The 17,069-nt window shown below is 44.1% G+C and overlaps 1 protein-coding gene across 5 annotated transcripts in view; it reads left to right on the top strand.

Annotated features, from left to right (window-relative positions):
• Window positions 1-16: 16 nt before the first annotated feature.
• ATG5 (autophagy related 5) overlaps window positions 17-17,069 on the top strand; it is an 85,999-nt gene continuing 68,946 nt past the window's right edge. Inside the window, exons 1-4 of one of the 5 annotated variants that reach the window (XM_069974790.1) lie at window positions 17-104; window positions 4,650-4,824; window positions 7,088-7,215; window positions 15,881-15,959. In XM_069974790.1, coding sequence (XP_069830891.1) covers window positions 4,717-4,824; window positions 7,088-7,215; window positions 15,881-15,959 — 315 coding nt within the window. In that variant the 5' untranslated portion in view covers window positions 17-104; window positions 4,650-4,716. Of the gene's footprint in view, window positions 105-169; window positions 194-228; window positions 323-441; window positions 463-530; window positions 553-4,649; window positions 4,825-7,087; window positions 7,216-15,880; window positions 15,960-17,069 lie in introns of those variants that run through there. The other 4 variants (XM_069974791.1, XM_069974789.1, XM_069974794.1 and 1 more) reach the window with 4 other exon arrangements.

The raw sequence follows: 17,069 nt of genomic DNA, 5'->3' as shown, positions 1-17,069 counted from the left end.
GTGAGGGAAGGTAGGATGGGCTCCTCAGTGAGGGCAGACGTCACAGCAGAGACTGCCCGCCCACTGATGCGCCGTGCACAGGAGAATGGTGGAGGGGGGAACAGGTAATGGGAGTGCAGAGTACAGACACCTACCACAGTGCACATACTCAGTACGCTGCTGCAGCCTCCTCAGAATACGTGTGTAATGACAGGTTTGCCTCCACAACTCTCATGTTCCTCTTCCCGAGCCGTAGATGATGACGTAATGTTGGTGGGCGGAGCTATGAATAGCACCCGGAAGCTGCTGAGAGTGCCGGGGAAGAACACTGCCTGAAATTCGGGTAACTGGGGCGCTTGGTCGGGTGTACGCCCACCTCATGCTGTCACGCTTGTAGCAGTGTAGGCGGCCGTGTAGACGTGTGTCCCGGTACACACCGGCGGCGCTCACACGTGGGAGCAATGCTGAGAGGGTCCAGTGTCTGTATGTAACCGGCAGCACCGGCGGAGGGAAGGGGGGCAGCCTGGGGAATCTGTACTCGCCCTCACAGCTCGCCCTCATGTCAGGGGTCAGGTACTCAGCTTATCTTACCTACAGCTGCTGCTAAACTACAACTCCCAGCACGCCTGAGTATGCTGATGCCATGTGGGAATGCTGGGAGTTGTAGTTTTGCAGCAGTTATAGAGCCAGAGGTAATGATGCAGTAATAGGATTCTGAGACTCTGCTGGGTGTTCCTATTGTAACTCTATGAGCTGTGGAGCCTCTGACTATGGGAGATGTCATCTCCTCAGCAGATAACTGCATATTCACATAGCAACAAAAACCGGAATGGTCTAATCACTGGTTCTAGGCTGGGTGGTGTACAGAGGATAACCCTACCATACTCCCTACCATACTCCCTTCAGTCCCCACAGCTGCTGGTCTCTAGATCCTTTGGCTCCACTGTCGTCCCATCCCCACAGGACCTGCACGCTTATGGTGCATTTACACAGACAGATTGTTTTAAGTGACTGTACCACCAGGCCCAGGCTGAAGCAATGGAGGCAGGACGACCCATCCTTAGTAGGAGGAAACCCTAGCCCCTCTATGATAGGGTTCCATTGATTCTAATGAAGTCACGCCATGGAGGCGCTGGAGTTTCTTCCCACTAAGGGTGGGTCGGCCGCCTCCAGTGCTTCAGCCTGGGCCTGGTGGTACAGTCACTTTAAAGGGGTTATCCAGCGCTACAAAAACATGGCCTCTTTTCCCCCTACTGTTGTCTCCAGTTCAGGTGCGGTTTGCAATTAAGCTCCATTTACTTCAATGGAACTGAGTTTCAAAACCCCACCCAAACTGGACATAACAGTAGGGGGAAGTGGCCATGTTTTTGTAGCGCTGGATAACCCCTTTAAGCCAAAGCCAGGAACAGACTATGAACAGAGATCAGGTCATGAAGGAAACACTGAGACTTCTCCTCTTTACAAATCCATTTCTGGCTTTGGCTTCAAAATCTGCCAGCTAAGTCTGTCTGTGTAAACGCACTATTAGCCAATCAGTGATACTATGGGCAGGTCCTGTGGGGTTGGGATGACACAGGACCTAGAATAAGCAGAGACCAGAGGAAGTGAGTATAGTATGTTTGTGTTACACCAGCCGAACCTTAAAATAATAATATTGATGAAAAAATACTTCCATTCATTTGCTTTTGCTCCTATGATGTGGCTTCCCAAGTCTGCCGTCTTGTCTTGGGTTACTTGGTCCTGCCAACAATTGCAGCCAATCTCAGGGTTAAAGGGGAAGTCTGGAAAAGTTATAAGTAATAATATGCTGTTACCTCCCTGGCTTCAGCACTGGGCACCCATGTTGTGACATCGGTGTGAGGTCCGCCGTATTAGAGTCCCACCTTAGCTGCTGGCTGGCCTCACACGTCACCACCCTGGTCCCCACTTAGGGCCAGGAAGTGGCTGGGGACTGGATCGGCAGTATGCGACTACTAGCGCTGGAGGGGGGGAGGTAAGAGCATATTATTTCTTTTATCCTCCCCCTCCTCAGCACTTGCTAAAAAAAAAAAAAAAGAAAAGAGGGCCTCACCAGACTTCTCCTTTAAGTGGTCACATGTAATCTGTAGGGATCTACTGTAGAAAACCTACAACATGTTTTGGTGCAGATTTTGTACCTTATCTCCCTGTCCATTCTTTATTGAATTTTTTAGCAAAATTATCCACGAAAAATCCAACCCAATCCAATGCTTTTACCTCCTAATGGTGGGTTCACACCTACAGGATCTGCAGCTGATTTTCTGCAGCAGATTTCATTTAAATAACTGAACACAGCATCAAATCTGCTGCAGATCCTGTAGGTGTGAACGCACCCTAAAAGTGTTTTTCATGGGAAATGTATTGGTGATGAACACCAGGTTGTTGGGGTTCTCACACCTTGCAACCCTGCCAGTCATCTGTTTAACAAAGCTGTGGCACCTGCATAACAGAGACAAGAGCCCGAATCACACAACTGCATACATATATTACAGGAGAGTCAGAAAGCCTTAGGCTGGGTTCACACTACGTATATTTCAGTCAGTATTGTGGTCCTCATATTGCAACCAAAACCAGGAGTGGATTAAAAACACAGAAAGGCTCTGTCCACACAATGGTGAAATTGAGTGGATGGCCGCCATATAACAGTAAATAACTTCCATTATTTCAATATAACAGCCGTTGTTTTAAAATAACAGCAAATATTTGCCATTATATGGCGGCCATCCACTCAATTTCAACATTGTGTGAACAGATCCTTTCTGTGTTTTTAATCCACTCCTGGTTTTGGTTGCAATATGAGGATCCACAATACTGACTGAAATATACGTAGTGTGAACCCAGCCTTAGGCTGCATTTCCATATATACGGTCTGTAGGCAGCTTATATGGCACAGACTGAAATGTTGGAACTTACTGCATCATAAATCATTATTCTCTGAAACAGTTAAAGCTCCGCTCTAGTGAACTGACACAGCTCCCCCTCTAGCTCTGTGTACTTGTGCACCCCACTGATTTAATATATTTTTGTAAATCGTTTTTTATTTGTGAAGACATATTGAACAAGCAATGCCAAGTACACACATGATAACAATAAGGTAACTTGTAGAGAATAAGGTGAAGCAGTTATACAAATAACTACAGGAGGGCTAATATGATAAACCCCATACTGGACAATGCTTTGATGCTCAATTGACTTAGCAAAACAATATGCCAATAAAACATAACAATACAGAACTACTAGAAGAAATATGGAACAACTCCCTAAAGTGGCATCCAGCCCTCTGGGGATTCCAGGTATAAATGTACATAGCAATGTAGAACAACAGACTCTGGTCTATAAGCAGAATAAGCATGAAGACGAACAGAAAGGAAAGAAGAGAGGAAGAGATAGAGAAAAAGGGGAAAGAAAAAAAAGAAGGGGGTAGAGATAGGGATAAGGAAAGGGGGGAATCCAGTACTGTCAGCACCACAAGGAGTAAACATATGCCAGGAGGGGTGCTCATGCCAATCTTTGGGCAAGGAGAGGGCCCTCTTAGTACTTAGTCCAAGGGGGCCACTGACACACATCAAGGTTTCCATTCTGTATAAAAAGTCCATCTCACGCACTCAGCAATGGAGGAAGAGTAACGTCCTTCCAGTGACATGGTATGACTGTGTGAGCTGTTATCAAGAAGTGGCGCAGCAGCCTCTTTCTAACAGCGGAGACAGGCCCGGGTATCAAGGATAGTAAAGCTAAGCTTGTTGTAGGGGCGATCACTTTGCCTGTGACCTGTGTATGGATCTCAAAAACTGCTTGCCAGAACCGAGGTAGAATGGAGCAGTCCCGCCAAATGTGTGACATTGTGCCAACCTCTGTTCCACACCGCCCACTGATTTAATATTAAAGGGGTTTTCCAGTGAAAATCTTGTTCTTTCAAATCAGCTGGGGTCAGAAAGTTATATAGATTTTTAATTTGCTTCTATTCAAAAATCTCAAGTCTTCCCATACTTATTAGTTACTATATGTCATGCAGAAAATGTTTTATTTTCAGTCTGACACAGTGCTCTCTATGAAATCTCTGACAGGAACTGTCCAGACCAGGAGAGGTTTTATATGGGGATTCATATAAAACCGAGACAGAGTTCCTGTCTCAGCCAGAGATGTCAGCAGAGAGCACTGAAAAGCACTGAACAGAGTGTCTGACTAAAAATAAAACAACACTTCCTGCGTGACATACAGCAGCTTATAAGTATGGGAAGACTTGAGATTTTTTAAAATAAGTGAATTGCAAATCTATATAACTTTTTGACACCAGTTGATTTTAAAGAAAAAGATTTTCACTGGACAACCCCTTTAAAGTGTTACTGTCATTTAAATAAACGTATGACACTTTGCACACACATCACAAATTTCGATTAGTGGGGGGTCTCAGAGAGCCCCTTCAATTACTAGAAAAAACTGGATGAAAAGCGAAGCAGCACGTTTCACTCCCGGTTTTGACACGTAATACAACTAAAGGGACACGGTCTTCCTTATAAATCCATAGCTCCCATGCATATTCAGTAACTAAACTCCCCAAGGAATATGTGATGTGAATTTGGCCTTGCTGTGCCCCCCCCCGGGCTCATCTGGGTGGGGTGCTCTAACCTACAAGTCATTGTTCTGTCTTTCAGATAACATTTTTGTCACATAACTGATGAAACAAGCTCGTCTATATGTGCAGCTTCAACAGCCGGAAGAATGACAGATGACAAGGATGTGCTCCGAGATGTCTGGTCAGGGCGAATACCGACATGCTTCACCTTATATCAGGATGAGCTCACTGAGAGGGAAGCTGAACCCTATTATGTAAGTCCTATTAGGGTAGGTAGGAAATGCTCTCAAATGAAGCGTAAAGAGTATATCAAGTGAAATGGCTTATGTGATACTCCCTTAGTGAATGTTCTTCTTGATTTAACCCCTTAAAGGAAATGTTTCGCCTAGATTTGTTTTTACTGATTAGATCCAGATACTGGAACGTGTTCAGACCATTCAAATAAATAGCACCCACTGCTGTACATGTTGGTATCTGTTCTCAACAGGATGCTGACCTGGTGTGATCCCAGCTGTTCAGCCTCCTGTGTGTTATAACCAAGGGGGCACACAGTAGTAGTGTACTGCACTGCATAGCCGAGAACCTTGCAGCGAGACTGCATCTGGTGTAACTGCAGATTACCTCTGGACCTGTAGCAAAATTGCAATTGCAGAATATTGTCTAATTATATAATGGAAAATAGCGTGACGCGATAGCAGGCTAATATTAGGCTTTGAAGGGCCAAAATAAAGTACACTTCCCCCTACATGTGGGTCGGATTTGATGCGACCAAAAATGCGCAATTTTGTATTTTGGGATTTTTTGGCGCTTACGCCGTTTACCGTACGAGATCAGGAATGTGATAATTTAATAGTTTGGGCGATTACGCACACGGCGATAACAAACATATTTTTTTTATTTTTTTTTATTTATAAAATTGGAAAAGGGGGGTGATTGAAACTTTTATTAGGGGAGGGAGATTTTTTATTAATAACCCTTTTTTATTTTTTACACATATACTAGAAGCCCCTCTGTGGGACTTCTAGTATATGCACACTGATCTCTCATAGAGATCTATGCTGTATAGTTTTACAGCATAGATCGATGAGATCACTGTTCTATTGCTTCTGGCTGCTGCAACCAAAAAGCAATAGAATGCCGAGCCGGGATCAGCGCCATTACGGCGCAGACCCCGGCCGGCACCAGACGCTCAGATCGCTCCTTCGTGACAACGTCACGGGGAGGCGATCTCCCCACTAGGCACCAGGGATGAGGCTGCAGTAAGTATTCAGATGCAGCTGTCAACTTTGACAGCTGCATCTGATCACTTGATTCGCGGGCACAGCGATCGGACCGTGCCCGCTAATAGCCGCGGTCCTGGGCTACATTCCGCACCCGGTACCGCGGCTGTTCAGAGCAGGGTCGCCGCACGGCCCTGCTCTGAACTCCCCCACCCGCACAAAGGCGTACAGTTACATCCTCTTGCGGGAAGGAGTTAAAGGAGAAGTTCAGCGAAATTTTTTAAAGTATTGTATTGCTCCGCAGAAGTTATACACATCCCCAATATACAATGATTACGGGAAATGCTTATAAAGTGCTTTTTTCCCTGCACTTACTACTGCATCAAGGCTTCACTTCCTGGATACAATGGTGATGTCACAACCTGACTCCCAGAGCTGTGCGGGCTGTGGCTGCTGGAGAGGATGATGGCAGAGGGATGCTCAGTGTCCCTCCAGTGCCCTGTGTCCCTCAGTGTCCCCCTGCCATCATCCTTTCCAGCAGCCACAGCCCGCACAGCTCTGGGAGTCGGGTCGTGACATCACCATTTTATCCAGGAAGTGACATCACCATGTTATCCAGGAAGAGAAGCCTTGATGCAGTAGTAAAAAGCACTTTATAAGCATTTCCCGTAATAAGTGTATATTGAGGATTTGTATAACTTCTGCAGAGTAATACAATACTTTAATAAAAATTTTCACAGGACTTCTTCTTAAAATATTGCTTTAGATGGAAAAATGAACGAGTTGTATGTCTTAGAAGATAAAGAGGAAACATAAAAATGGGTTGTGATGTCCCCCCCAAAAAAGCATGAACTCCATAGACTTATACCATGAGCTCGGCTCATCATGTGACACAGAGCCGCGGTCCTCTCCCGGCTGGCTTGTTCTCCCGATTGGTTAGGGTCTGAACACTCAGACCAATCAAAACTTTTGACATGTCTATGACATATCAAAAGTCCTTACAATGACAGGTACACTTTAAAATATGTTCACCATAAAAACTTGATTTAAACAGGCCATTTTCTGGTGGCACTTTCCCTTTAAATGCATGCGTGTTTCTGTTTGATGCCTCTGTATGGAATACCAAAGTCTGCTGAGCTCTTCTATTTAGCATGTAAGTGGAAACCTTGCTGTGTAGCACCCAAGCTGAGGCCAATGTGACCCTGTTCACCTTTCGTTATAAGAAATATTTATCTTTATTATGTAGTGAATGCTCAGTAGACACTGGATAATTTATCTAGAAATATTTCCTTTCCAGCTGCTCCTACCTCGTGTGAGCTATCTGACCCTGGTTACTGATAAGGTGAAAAAACATTTCCAGAAAGTCATGCGGACCGAAGACATTGGCGAGATTTGGTTTGAATTTGAAGGCATTCCTCTGAAATGGTGAGTTCCCTAAAGAGCTAGGCCCAGATTTACTAATGTTGCAACTGTGCAAATCTTTTATTACTACCAGTTTTTTATATTTAATAAAAGAAAATGGTGGAGATTTATCAAACATGGTGTAAAGTGGAACAGGCTCAGTGGCCCCTAGCAACCAATCAGATTCCACCTTTTATCCCTCAGAATGAAAGGTGGAATCTGATTGGTTACTAGGGGCAACTGAGCCAGTTTCACTTTACACCAAGTTTGATAAATGAGTGTTCGTACAGTGCAAGAAGATTGTACACACAGTGTACATGCTGTATTTTTATACAGTGGTTTGCAACTTCCATAATAATAGTCCCTAGTGCTCAATACATTCAGCAGAATAAGTGCACAGAACTGTTATATGAACACACCACATGGTTTTTGTTAACCCCTTGAATTTGAAGACTTGCATCCTCCTTGTTCTTGAAATGTGGTTGGAGCAGTTTTTTTAGGGTTTTTCACTGGCTCATGGCAAAAACTCTTGTGTGCACTCTTACAGCTGGGATAAAAAAGAGAATGTTTTGGTACACATTTTAAGCCTTTAACCCCTTAACGACCACGGGTGTACATTTACACCCCCGCTGCCTGTGCCTTAACGCAGGAGGACGTAAATGTACGCCCTGGAGCGGGCTCGCGAGCTGGGCTCACCCCATAGCGGGGGAGGATCGGCTGCTATCTGACTGCCGGAGGTCCCTTACCTTCCTCTGTGCAGTTCGATCTTCTAGTAAAGTCTGCCGCAGGCCACAGGCAGCCTCTATCACAGGTAACACTGATCCCTGCTATGCTATGGCATAGCAGGGATCAGTGTTAGCAATCTAATGTAATAATGTAAAAGTGTAAAAAAAAAGTGCCCAAAGCCCCTCCCCCAATAAAAGTGAAAATCACCCCCCCTTCCCATTTTATACATAAAACACATAAAAAGAATAAAGTTAATTAACATATTATACACCATAGCGTGCGTAATCGTCCGATCTATTAAAATAAAGCAATACTATTCCTGCACGGTGAATGACGTGAACAAAAAGTGGTAAAAAACCCCGCAGAGATTGCTTTTTTTTATGACATTTTCACAATAGGGCCATTTTAAATATGTCTATTTGCAAAAAAAAGGTTTAACTGCTATTAAAAATAGTAAAACATTAGAAAACCTGCATATCACTGTGTTCAGACCGACCTATAGAATAAAGAAAAAATGCCAGTTTTACCGTAAAGTGCATTATGTAAACATGGAACCACCCAAAATTTGCCGAATCGCATTTTTGACCCAAGTTCACCCCATAAATGATATTTTGGGGATTCCATCATTCATTTTATGGCATATTGAAAAATGCCATTACAAAGTACACCTGTTCCTGAAAAAAACAAGACCTCACATGGCCCTGTAGGTGGAAAAATAAGAGTTATGGGTCTAAGTCGAGGAGGAAAAAACTAAAAGGCAAAAGTGACAATTGGCCCAGTCCTTAAGGGGTTAAAGGGGTATTCCAGTGAAAATTGTTTTCTTTCAAATCAACTGGTGTCAGAAAGTTAAACAGCTTTGTAATTTACTTCTACTTAAAAATCTCAAGTCCCTATCAGCTGCTGTATGTCCTGCAGGAAGTGGTGTATTCTTTACAGTCTGACACAGTGCTCTCCGCTGCCACCTCTGTCCATGACAGGAACTGTCCAGAGCAGTAGCAAATCCCCATAGAAAATAGTAAATTACAAATGTTTATAACTTTCTTCCACCAGTTCATTTGAAGTAGTTTTTTTTTTGGTGGGGGGGGGGGGGGTACCACTTTAATTCGCTCCTTGTGGGATGTTATTGGATTAGGGCTTGCAATAACCTTGATCATTTGCAGTGCCGCACTACATCTCTTCCCGAGCCACCTTTAGTGCAGTGCGGTTGGGACCTGACATTCCCATTGCTATGAAAAAAAAAAAAAAGTGACATGTTAATTTACTTTTTGCGCGGCTGCCCTTCTCATTGGTAAGATGTTCTGGTTTATTTTAGTTGAAACTGCATTGTTTTTGAACTGGAAATTGAAATGATTTTTGGCTGTGTGAACAGAACGATTATTTGTTTTTATCGATTAAAAATAAATGATTGCTTTTGTACACGACCTGAAATTGTTCTCCATAATACACGGAACGACAGTGGTTAGTTACGATCAATCATTGTGGCGGTCGTCCTATCCTCAGTGATACTTCGCTAGTTTAGTCATTATACCTACAGATCTTTATTCAAGTAGCTGGAGGGAATTTTTTATTTTTATTTTCTGTTTTCAGAGGTATCGCATATCTTGTAGCTTTTCTTCCAGTGGGCACTAACAAAAATGAACAAGTGGTTGAAAATACAAACCTATATTTAATGTTTATTAATGTTGTGTCATACGCCAAAAAAATAGTGGAACCAACCGTGATCGATACCCACGCACCAGCAAAACCTCGCTGATTTTACGTAATCAATAATTATTTAATGATGTTGGCTCGGCCATTTTTTGCCATTATGGTCATTAGTTCATAGAATTTGTACTGGATAGTCCTTATCTTTTTAAAGTTTTTTTTTTTTTTTTTTTTTAAAGTATACTTACACGGAATGATTATCATTTGAATTTTTGCAATAACAATCGCATTTGAGTGATAATCGGCTCGTGTAAACACAGTGAACGATCAAGCAAGGAGTGGAAAAACGTTCATTGTAATCTTTCAACATGTTCTCAAATTGTCGTTTGTTGTTCTCTAAAAATTCGCAGGTCGCTTTGTGTAAAAATACATCAAAAGAAATTCCCGCCACTCGCCAAATCTTCTGCAAGGTGATGAATTTATTTACAAGTGCAATACAGACAGACAGATAAAGGACGCGTTTCGGCGTGTAGCCTTTCTCAACAAGTCTATAATATGCTCAAACGATCATCAGCTTTATACGTGCGATGGACGCTCAAATCAGACGTCATCTCATCCCGGACTAAGGCGCTCCCTCCTACGTCATCACAACAGGCGTGGAATAGCGGTCAGCTGGACATCACATGAGCGCACACATCGCTACCTTAGTAACTATGTAAACAATACAGTTAAAGCATATAGACTACAAAGAAAACATGAACTGAAGATTTACAAATACAAATACAGAAACAAACATCATACACATATATTAGTAACACCAAATCTAAGGGTGGAGTTAGTGTTACACAAATTACATAAATTACATTAACCTTCCACCGTCTCGTTTCCGAAACGCGTCCTTTATCTGTCTGTCTGTATTGCACTTGTAAATAAATTCATCACCTTGCAGAAGATTTGGCGAGTGCCGGGAATTTCTTTTGATGTATTGTGCCTTGGCCCAGGCACCACCACATATCGGAGTGCCGACCACTACTTGTTGCTTTGTGTAAAAAGTCTTCTCTAGTCGCCCTGTGTAATTGGGGAGTAGAATTGTCAGCCCTTACTGGTGCATGTGATTCGTATTTATTGCAGGGATAGGATGCAGAGGCCAAGCACCACTTCACAGGTTTTCTCAGGACCATAACAAAATAGACCATGACAAAATAGTCTAACAGATCAAAAGTGTTCCTCTAATGCAGGGATGGCTGTTGCAGAACTACAATCCCCATCATGCCTGGTCAGCCAAAACTTCGCATTGGCTGTCCAGGCATAATGGAATTGTAGTTTTTCAACAGCTGGAGGGCCACAGGTTCCCCATCCCTGGTCTAATGCAATGTCCTGGATGAACACTGATTCAGTATATATAGGACCTTCCTGTCGGCCATTGTGTCAGTACTATGACAAGCTGTAGGTGACACTACTACGTGCAGAAGCCGTTTAGTACTTTGCAAAGGCTTCAATATAGACAAAGCTGACTAATGATTTCCTCTCAGATACTTCCCCAATTCTTCAGCCTGTCTTATAAGGACAGTTCACAAAGCTTTGCCGGCCTAATATTGACTATTTTCTTCATCTGTACCCCGAGATTGATCGCTTGCCCTCATTCTGTGTTTTCACTCTAGAAATGATGTTTTGCTATTGAACTGTGAAAGTTCATTGACTATAGTGCACTGCCCAACTGTCGCTCTCTTACCAGATAGTTCTTAGTCAGAAGGACTGATCCGGAGTTTCAGAAATTATTTTTAATGCTTTCACTATCCCATGTTGAGTCTTTTTCTCTAGTACACCGTGTTCTTAAACTTTCATTTCATTTTGTGAGGTTTCACTCCAAAAGAACTTCATATACAGTCATTGTTATAGCACTATACATACATTTGCTTTGTCCACTTATTGTAAATAGGAAATCCAGATATATAAAAGGGCTCTTTATTTAATGCCATGGTATGGTATAGAATAATATAGAGCTGTGTAACAGTTCCCTGTACAATAGGTTGCGCAGAATGTTGTTGTACGTAATAGAACACCAAACCTGTTTCTACCATAGGACTCATAGTATACTCAAATACAGTAGATGCCGTATACCTTTAGTTTTCTAGTGTGTTTCCTGTAGTATTTTAGCATCAGACTCCCTTGTAGATTAGTGCTGGTTGGGGGGGGGGGGGGGGGGGCTCAGTGCTATAATGGACAGAGTAGGTAATAATAAAAATGAGAAATAAAAGTAGTATTGGTCACCACACTTCTTGCTATGTCCAAATCAAATGACTGCACATAATAAAGGGACACCTGGTCGTTAACTTCCCCTTTTGCAGAAATGTAGTGTTTCTTGGAGCTTTCCAGGGTTGAGGTGGGAGAACAAGACAACATGAACTTACCTCCCCGGCTCCAGCGCAGGTGTCCACTGTCCTACGCTCCAGTCCCCGGACGCTTCTAGGTCTGAGTGGGATCTGGGGAGTGACGTGTTAGGCCCACTCATTGGCTGAAAGGAGACCCTACTACACCTGCTGAGTGGGTTTGGAACAGAAAGTGCTTTTTTCCCTGCACTTAGTGTATATTAGTGATTTGTGAAATTTTGGGGGGCAATACAATACTTTAATAAAATTTTTTGCCAGACTTCTCCTTTAATTGTAAGGCAAGAATGTGCTGAACATATTGATAGCAAACAGCAGCAAGAGCTTAGCATCCTCTTGTCACACCTTACAAGGTTTAGTTTATTGACCTTTTGTGAATAGCAGACCCTGTGTATATTGCAAAACACGAACTGGAGAGAATGGAACCGCTGCACATCCCATCTATGGCTGATACCAATGCTGCTAGGCCTATATTAAAAATCAACACCAGAGTGTCTGTATATGAATTGATCAAGCCATATTGCCCCGTGTACCACCGCGCAGGTCCTCTGGTCCACACGGGTCCCTACGCTAACTCCACACCGTGTCGGTCAGCGACCGCCAACCCCGCAAAGCGTGCACGTGCAGGGAAGGGAGGCCTCCTGTCTGTCCCATTCTATCTTTGATAGCTATGGTGAGTGCAATACCTTATCCAGACTTGTGCTGTTTGGGGGCAGCTTCCTCCGCCGGTGGTGCTGGCTGGGTTTTGGTGTGGCATTTTTGGGTCTGGTCCTGTGGCATGGGGGTTGCAGGGCCGTTCCATGGCCTCCCTTCCCTGACTGTGCACGCCTGCGGGGGTGGTGGTCACTGACTGGCACAGTGTGGACTTAGTGTAGGGACCCATGTGTATCAGATACCTGCACGAGGTACATGGGGCAGTGTGGCTTGATCAATTCACATACAGAATTCTGATGTTTTTTATGCAGCCGAGAGGTACTAGTATCAGCCATAGGTGTGAGGTGCAGCACTCTTTTTCTTCCCTGAACCGTATTTTATTTCTCTCTTTTCTCCGTGTTTTGCACTCCTCCTGGTGAGACCCACATGACCGCAATTAGCAGGAGACACCTGAGTGCTCATGGTTTTAATCCCTCCTGTCTGTCCCATTCTATCTTTGATAGCTATGGTGAGTGCAATACCTTATCCAGACTTGTGCTGTTTGGGGGCAGCTTCCTCCGCCGGTGGTGCTGGCTGGGTTTTGGTGTGGCATTTTTGGGTCTGGTCCTGTGGCATGGGGGTTGCAGGGCCGTTCCATGGCCTCCCTTCCCTGACTGTGCACGCCTGCGGGGGTGGTGGTCACTGACTGGCACAGTGTGGACTTAGTGTAGGGACCCATGTGTATCAGATACCTGCACGAGGTACATGGGGCAGTGTGGCTTGATCAATTCACATACAGAATTCTGATGTTTTTTATGCAGCCGAGAGGTACTAGTATCAGCCATAGGTGTGAGGTGCAGCACTCTTTTTCTTCCCTGAACCTGTGTATATTGCATTTTGTTATTTTTAAAGTTTCTAAAATCCTTTGATGATCTCTGTCTAGTGTGTATATAAGGCTATGTTCACACAGCGTAAAAGTACAGCCGTTGTTGCAATCGGCAACAACGGACGTACTTTGTACGCTTAGGAACGCCGCATGCTTTTCTATAGGATCCCGGCCAGAGCGTATAAACATAGTATACGCTCCGGCTGGGATCCCATACGGCGCCGCTAATAACTGACATATCCGTTTTCTGTGGCGGCAGTTCAGTGAATTGCGGCCGCAGAAAGCTCTGTCAGTTCACACAATGAAGCGAGCGGCTCCAGCCACAAGCTTCACTGTGTGCCGTGAGGAGTTCTGATGCGGGCGGGCGCGCGCTGCGGCACTGCGGTCGGAAAGATCATCACTGCAGTACCGGCAGGGATGGTCTTTTCTGAGACCAGCCGCTCTGTGACCTGGCCGGGTCACGGAACGGCCGGTCCTATACGCCATGTGAACATGGCCTAAGGGCCCTATTCCTCGGGCCAAGCAGGGCCCGATCAACGATGTAAACTAGCACCGATCTGCTAGATCGCCGCTCGTTTACTGGGCCTATTCCACGGCCCGATGATTGTTGAGCGAGGGCTGCAGGGACATCGTTACCGATGTCCTTGCAGCATACATTACCTTTCAGGTCTTCTCCTCCGCTCTGTCTTCCTCCCTGGGTCCCGCGCGCTATGGCTTCAGAATGGCCTGTCACTCAGCCAATCACAGGCCGCAGCGGTCCCGGCCTGTGATTGGCTGAGCTCTCCGTCAGCTGACAGGCCATTCTGAAGCCAGAGCGCGCAGGACCCGGGGAGGAAGACAGAGTGAAGGAGAAGACCTGACAGGTAATGTATGCTGTGCTTCTCAAATCGTCGGTCACCCGCCGCACACCACTATTCCACTGTAGCGATGCGCGGTGGGGGAATGATGATTTTAGGTCTGGCCCTAAATGAACGATCAGCCGATGACACGATTATCGGCTGATCGTTCTCTCTACTCCACCGAGCGATAATTGGCCGAATGGGGCCGATTTTCGTTACTGTGGAATAGGGCCCTAAGTCTGTATTCTTCAGTTTTGTATATCTTGTCTGACGAAGGAAGCTAGACTCCTGAAAGCTTACAATGAGAGATACTCCGTATGAGAGAGACTTTTCTACTGCTTTCTATGGCTAACACTGTATAACATTATTCAGCCTGAACATAGCTTGACATTTATTACTAGGAAAAGGACAAGGAAAAGCAAGTGGAGAACTCAAATGAGCAAGTCGCTGCACTAATAGAAGTCTCCACAAGATGGCGCATGTGGCTTTCATTTTGCTGTGCCCTGGGTCATAATACATGAACTCATTTACAGTCTGTGTCCTATGTTTTTATGACATGATTATGATAAATGTGTCAAGCAAAGCCAAGGTGGATCTTACGGTACTTCAGTACAGTGTATTTTACATTAATCGGAACCACACACAGTAATGTGAATCTTTTTCTTTAGTTTTATTTCTTTGTGATATATACATTGGATTGTTAAAATTACTATTAACCAATTTAATTCAACATTTCATCATGACTTCTTTATTACAGTCTGTTACACCATGTTTTTGTGTAGGCTACAGGAAGTACATCTTGTGCATATGTCGAATAGGTCATTGGTTCCTATAGACCCAAGTGTCCTTTTGGCTTATGCCTGACTGGTATGTGTAATACATATGTATGTGCCTTGCATAGGGAAGCGCATCCACCACTACCCAAAAAACACAACAAAACACAGCATAGCCTATGGATCATATATAAGGTTTTATATGCAAATGTTTTTATTCAAAGGGGTACTTCGGCTTTGGAAAACTTCTTATATATTGCTGCCCTTCCGTACAACATAATAAAGATTGTATTCTTACCCCATCACGCTCCCCCGGTATCCTCCTGCGGTGTCTTCCTGTCCCTCTCTAAATGTTCCTGTCCCGCTCTAAATGCTCCCGAACTTGTCTTGGCAGTGACAGGCCTCTCAGCCAATCACTGTTTGCAGTACTGTCTTGTCTCAGTCACTGATTGGCTGAGCGGGCTGTCAATGCTGAGATGAGTCCATCTTGAAAGTGAGAAGGGGACCCGGAGACACCGCGGGAGGACACCAAGGCTATGTATGTGTATATATATATAATATATATATATAATTTAATGGCTGGAGTACCCCTTTAACATGGTGTGATGGTGTGAATTTCTTTCATAGATAATCATTTGTATAGTTGTCTATTAACAAAGCTGGTTTCTCCAGAAGATATTCAGACTTCTCTGGGGAGGTAAAAGTCCACTGGCCAGACGCTTCACAACCACGCTATAAAATACAATACAAGTGTACCTGAATTTGTCTTTATTTACTTCTATTATGTGTTCTTGTTTTAAGGCATTACCCGATTGGCTTACTTTTTGATCTGCACGCATCAAACACGTCCCTCCCTTGGAGCATCACTGTCCACTTTAAGGTATGTTTAGAATTTTTAATGAAATATTACTTTTAATATAAAATACCCAACACCCATTATATGTATGACATGTCTACTCAACTATACATTGATAGATTACATAACTATATGAGCTGGAGTTGAGATGGAAATAGATTGTCATTGACTCTAACACATGCAAGGGCCTATTCCAGCGATTGTACCTGCAGGAAATGGTCTGAACATAGTCACCAGCTAACTACATTAAGGCCAGTAAAGTGAATGGGGCCACTGCCAGTATGCTGAGTATACATAGGAACTGGAGTGCTGACGTATACCTATTGCCTATGGTGAAATCATTGCGAAAGCCCACTTACTATCCCTGCTTGCATTTTCTGTACACAGATGGCAAATTAATTTCTGCTGTTGCAACCAATGCGAATATGTGCAAAAAAAGGCTTCTGTTTTACACACTATAAATCAATGTACCTAATCATATACACCTATGACCACTAGGTGTCTCCCCTCACTAGACATGTCTACAGCTGCTCTGCGTCCACATTCAGTAGCGGAGAATCCTGAGGGTGCTCGCATTGTATGGTCAACTATCCTATCACACTGCACCAAAACCTCAGTAACCACACAGTGACATTATACTCACTAAATTGTTGCATAACAAAGAGTATTGTGTTCTGGAAACCATGCGGAGTTGATCATATAATTAGCTTTGTTAGTTGATATACAACCTGCATGATGAACAGGTTTCTTTCCTTGGGTGAACGCAAAGGACTGGGACTTCCTATGTTTGTTTTTTTTTTTTTTTTGTTTAATAACCAAATATCTGTAGTATAATGTGTGACAGGAGAGCTGACCATACAATGTGAGCACCCCCAGGATTCTCTGCTACTGAATGTGGACGTGCAGCAGCTGTACACATGCACAGTGAAGGAAGACACCTAGTGGCCTTATGTATAATGTTGATTTAAAGCGAATGTACCATCAGGATCGGCGCCGGCACAGGGAGCCCGATGCTGGGGTCCATTTTTTGAACCGCGGCCTGGTTCCCGTCTACGGCGCCGTTCTATCCACGGGTACCAGGCCGGGGCTGAAGCTATGACGCGGCTCCATTGATTCTAACGCATCATGGAGGGG

The sequence above is a fragment of the Dendropsophus ebraccatus genome, chromosome 6 (assembly GCF_027789765.1).
Source record: "Dendropsophus ebraccatus isolate aDenEbr1 chromosome 6, aDenEbr1.pat, whole genome shotgun sequence".
Lineage (NCBI taxonomy): Eukaryota > Metazoa > Chordata > Amphibia > Anura > Hylidae > Dendropsophus > Dendropsophus ebraccatus.
Note: the sequence above shows the minus strand (reverse complement) of the source record. Positions and strands in the feature narration are given on the sequence as shown.